General features: G+C 48.6%; 1 protein-coding gene across 1 annotated transcript; it reads right to left on the bottom strand.

Annotated features, from left to right (window-relative positions):
- Positions 1–4,172, bottom strand: FAM136A (family with sequence similarity 136 member A). The gene is made up of 2 exons (XM_008062366.2): positions 4,029–4,172; positions 1–202 (listed from the first exon to the last, which is right to left on the bottom strand). Exons 1-2 carry the CDS (start codon positions 4,161–4,163, stop codon positions 14–16), a joined length of 324 nt encoding a protein of 107 aa, XP_008060557.1. The 5' UTR covers positions 4,164–4,172; the 3' UTR covers positions 1–13.
- Between the last annotated feature and the right edge of the window lie 602 nt (positions 4,173–4,774).

Raw genomic sequence — 4,774 nt, 5'->3', positions numbered from 1 at the left:
CTGGCAAAGACTCTTATTTCCCAATGGACGAGAGAGACTCCTTCATCCTCCTGGTCATAGTCGGGATGAGGTGCATGTGGTCATCCACACACTTGGCCACACAACTGTCCAACTGCTGCTTCACCTGAAGCTCCTTGCTCCCCGCATCTATGGAATCTTTGGCTTTGTCGTTGCAATGCATGGTGCACCGGGCCAGGCGGTCCTGTGGCAAGAAGGCAGCAGGTAGAGAAGCCTGAGAGTGCGGCCTCCATTTAGCAAGTGCCCACCATGGGCTAGGCCCTGTGCTATGTGCTTGGCATGTATGATCTTCAAGTAAATGGACACTAGTGCAATTAATCAAGACTGTCTGGGCTCCAACGGAAGGTGGTACCAGGAAGGACCAGACAAAGCATTATTAGAAAGCAGAGGAATGACAGAATACATGATTCAGAAGACTCCTCCAAGAAGTGAGAGGTCACTAGAGTAGTTAGAAGAATTTGGTACCTTGGTTGTTACTGTAAAACATCCTGATTCTTTGTTTGTTCTTGATACAGAAAAATAATTCAACTCAACAAATATTTATTGACTGGGCATGGTGGCTCACACCTGTGATCCCAGCACTTTGGGAGGTTGATGTGGGAGAACTGCTTGTGGCCATGTGTTCAAGACCTGCCTGCAACATAGTCAGACTTTGTCTCTACAAAAAAAAAAAAGTAGCCGGGCATGGTGGTGCATGCCTGTGGCCCCAGCTACTCGGGGGTTTGAGGTCTGAGGACTGTTTGAGCCCAGGAGTTTGAGGTTATAGTGAGCTATGATCGTGCCACTGCATTTCAGCATGGGTGACAGAGTAAGAACCTGTCTCTTAAAAAGCAGACAAACAGCTGGGTTCAGTAGCTCAGCCTGTAATCCCAGCACTTTGGGAGGCTGAGATGAGTAGACTGCCTGAGCCTGGGCAACTTGGCAAGACCTCATCTCTACAACAAATAAAAAAATTAGCCAGGCGTGGTAGTACGTGTCTGTAGTTCTGGCTACTTGGAAGGCTGAGGTGGAAGGATTGCTGGAGCCCAACAGGTTGATGCTGGGGTGGCCGTGAGTGTGCCACTGCTCTCCAGTCTGGGTGACCAAGTGAGACTCCAACTCAAAACAAACAAACAAAAAAGCAGACAAACAAACAAACAAAAAAACCCTCAAATATTTATTAAGCATCTACTATGTACCAAGTACTCTTCTACTATTGGGGAATATTGCAATGAGTAAAACAGGCCAAACTCTTCCCCATTATATAATTTACATTCCAGTGAGAGAAGAGAGACAAACAAAGTAAGCAGAGATGCTGAGGAAATAGTTGGATATATGAATCTGAAGTTCATGAGTGAGGTCTGATCTAGCGATATAAATACAGGAACTGTCAGCATAGAGATGATATTTATAGCTACAAGACTATCAGAGACTAGAGAAGTAGTCAGGAAGGAAAAAAAAAACCAAGGACAGCCCCAGGCACTCCAATACTCAGAGGCTGGAGAGGGAAGAGCCAGCAAAGGAGGCCGAGAAGGGAGGGGGAAAACCAGAAGAGTGAGGTACCCTGGTGACCAACTGAATAAAGTGTTTCAATGAGGAGAGTGATCTACTGTGTCAATGATGCAGATAGGTCCAGTGAGAAGTTGAAGACTGAGAAATGACTCCTGGATTTAGGTGAGTGGCAAGGACAGTTCTGGCGCAGTAGAAGGGTGAAAGTCTGCTTGGAGAAGACAAACAGAATGGGAGGAGAGTTACAGAGCAATCCAAGAATCAAATTTTCAAAGACCCCATAAATTAGCTGTCAAAATGGAAAGTGGCCCAACCTCCCCACAGAACTAATGGTTAGGGTTTTTTTTTTTGGTATATTCATCTAGAACTTGGAGGAAGCAGAACCTACTCCTAAACCAGACTTTCATACCGTGGGGTTTCATCCCAGGGTTTTTAATAAACATAGAAATTGACCTTCCTGATTGTAAAGACTGAAGTTTACACTTGTCTTATCTGACTTCCCTTTTCAGGAAACCAACCCTCAGGCTTGTAATATCAAGAGACTGAAACTCATCAGATCATCACATCTAGACTATGAGATGACAGACACCACCTGTTTACCCACTCCTCTTTCTTACACTTCCCAAGTTCTTGTTTTCTACTTTCCTGCCCCACTACATAAACTCCAGACTTCAGTGAGACAGGGAGATGATTTGAGAATGAATCTCTCATTCTCCTTGACTGATATCACCCAAATTATAAGCATTCTTCCCTGGCAAGACTTGTTATCTCAGTAATCGGTTTTCTGTGTTCTCTCTCTCCTCTCATTGGAATGTAAATTCAACAGAAGCCCTCCCACCCCATCGAACCCCTGGCATTTGGTAACAAAATAAACATAAAAAACCCTTTGGAGTTCTGTAATCTTGAGGAAGTTATTCCTTCATAATGGCAGTGATTTTGAAAAATCTTAGCCCGCGGGTTCGAGACCCACCTGGGCAACTTGGTGAGTCCTCATTTGTACAATAAATCAAAAAATTAGCCGAGCGTGGTAGCATGCATCTGTAGTTCCAGCTACCTGGAAGGCTGAGGCAGAAGGATCGCCGCAGCCCAGCAGGTCGAGGCTGTGGTGGCCGGGAGCAGCCACTGCACTCCAGTCTGGGTGACAAAGTGAGACTCCAACTCAAAAAAAAAAGAAAAATCTTGTATCGCAGAATGTAGGTATAATTTTCCCATGTGGATGAAACCCCAGGGTATGAAAGTCTGGTTTAGGAGTAGGTTCTGCTTCCTCCAAATTCTAGATGAATATACTTAGTGGGACATAGTAAAATGAAGTATAGATACCCTTTGCTCCAAGAAGGAAAGAGAAAGCTCTTTTAATAACTAACCTCAGAGAGACTTGTGAACCAGGCATCAGTGAGTCAACAATAAGAATGCTTCATGTAAATGACTACTCCTTAGTGACAGAGGAGATGTCCTCTGAGTATAGCAAGTAGGGGCAGCTTAGGTTGGTATATATAAATCCATAAAATGGTGATAGGATCTTGTTCTAAGCTGTATTTTTTTTGAGTCTCACTCTGTTGCCCAGGCTGAAGTGAAGTGGCACACTCATGGCCACTGCAGCCTCGACCTGCTGAGCTTAGGTGATCCTTCTGTCTTATCCTTCCAAGTAGCTGGAACTACAGGTGTGCACTATCACGCCAGCTACTTTTTTGATTTACTGAAAAGACAAAGTCTCACCAGTTTGCCCAGGCTGGTCTCGAACCCATGGACTCAGGCATTCCTCTCACTTTGACCTCCCAAAGTGCTGGGATTATAGGCATGAGCTACCACACCATAACCTTAATCGGTATCTCTTTAAGTCTATCCTAGTCTACTTTCCTGGACGTTCTGCAGTGCTGGGATTATAGGCATGAGCTACCACACCATAACCTTAATCGGTATCTCTTTAAGTCTATCCTAGTCTACTTTCCTGGACGTTCTGCAGCCTTAAAAATAAAGTAATATATGTTTTAGGAAGTTTTATACCATGCAGTATCCATACTGTATTTGGTAGTTATGGCAAGCAAACAAACAAACCAATCTCCAAAACCACTAAGGGCTCTTGGTCAAGAACTCCTCCGGTAACTCCCTTTTATATCCTCCTTCCTTCTTCCTCTCCTACCTCCCTTCTCTTCCTCTCCCTCTTCTTTCCACACCTAGCTAATTTTTAAATTTATTGTACAGATGAGGTCTCGCCAGGTTGCCCAGGTTGGTCTTGAACCCCTGGGCTTAGGCAGTCCTCTTGCCTCTGCCTCCCAAAGTGCTGAGGTCGCAAGAGTGAGCCACTGTGCCCGGCCTGCATCACTGTTTCTGTGGGAAAATACAGTTCAACTTCCAGGATTTCTTTCAAAATTCCAAACCCTGTGAACACTGGTTGGTCACAGAACTATCACAAATGTTAGCAGAACCAAGACACTAAAGCCATGAGTTTTGAACAAACGCCTGTCATCTCCTGCAAAAGAGCACACCGAGAACTACAGTGGCCTGTCTGGGATATGCCTCACCTGGAACTTCTCCAGCTCACTGGTCACCAAGGCCTGGGCTTGGGCTAGAGGCGCATGGCAGCGCTCAATGCACTGGTGCACCTGCTGCATGGACGCCTGGCTGTCGTCACAACAGCTGGCGCTGCACCGGAACATGAGGCCCTGGGGAAGGAGAACAGCGCGAGGTTAGGCCGGAAAGCCTCCTGGGGACGGAGATGCCCAGAGAGCCTGCCGGAGTTAGAAGGCCGTGCCTGCATCTGCACCTCCTTGTCCACCGCAGCACAAACACCAGGACCTTAAAAACACGACTGGGGAAAGGTCATCCTGGGTGCCTTGCAGAGCGTTCCATGGCCTCCTTGCTGCTCGCTCCTGGGCACCTGGGGCCTCGACGGCTGGGAGGGCGGCGAAGGGGGTGGGTCAGCCGAGGCCGCGTCCTGGAAACCAGGTGCCACCAGCTCAGGGTTCAGAGGTCGGCTGCCCAGTGCTCCACGTTCCACCGGGCGGCACTCGACCCGTTCACCAATGGCTCAGTCGGCGCTGCACGGAACGCCCCAGCCCGGCGAGGGGAGCGGCGGCACCGACAGCACAGGGGCGTCTGGGGGTCAAGGCCGAGCAGCGTTTGACCAGCGCGGCGTAAAGCGGGGCTGGGAGCCACAGACAGGCGTGACCCGGCCGCCGGGGAGCCCGGGCGCCTTCGCCTTCCCGGGCCTCGGGCGGCTCACTGCGCAGGGTCCGCGCGGGAGGGGGGCGGAGGCGACGCCGGCCTC

Source organism: Carlito syrichta, unplaced genomic scaffold (genome assembly GCF_000164805.1).
Source record: "Carlito syrichta isolate Samal-C Ts95f unplaced genomic scaffold, Tarsius_syrichta-2.0.1 Scaffold305689, whole genome shotgun sequence".
In the NCBI taxonomy this organism is placed as follows: domain Eukaryota; kingdom Metazoa; phylum Chordata; class Mammalia; order Primates; family Tarsiidae; genus Carlito; species Carlito syrichta.
The sequence above is the reverse complement of the archived record's forward strand: the minus strand, read 5'-3'. Positions and strand labels throughout refer to the sequence as shown.

Coding starts and splice junctions, on each gene's coding strand:
- FAM136A (XM_008062366.2), bottom strand. CDS start 4,163: ATGTTCCGGTGCAGCGCCAGCTGTTGTGACGACAGCCAGGCGTCCATG. Junction 203..4,028: donor GTGAGCTGGAGAAGTTCCAG/GTGAGGCATATC, acceptor TTCTTGCCACAG/GACCGCCTGGCCCGGTGCAC.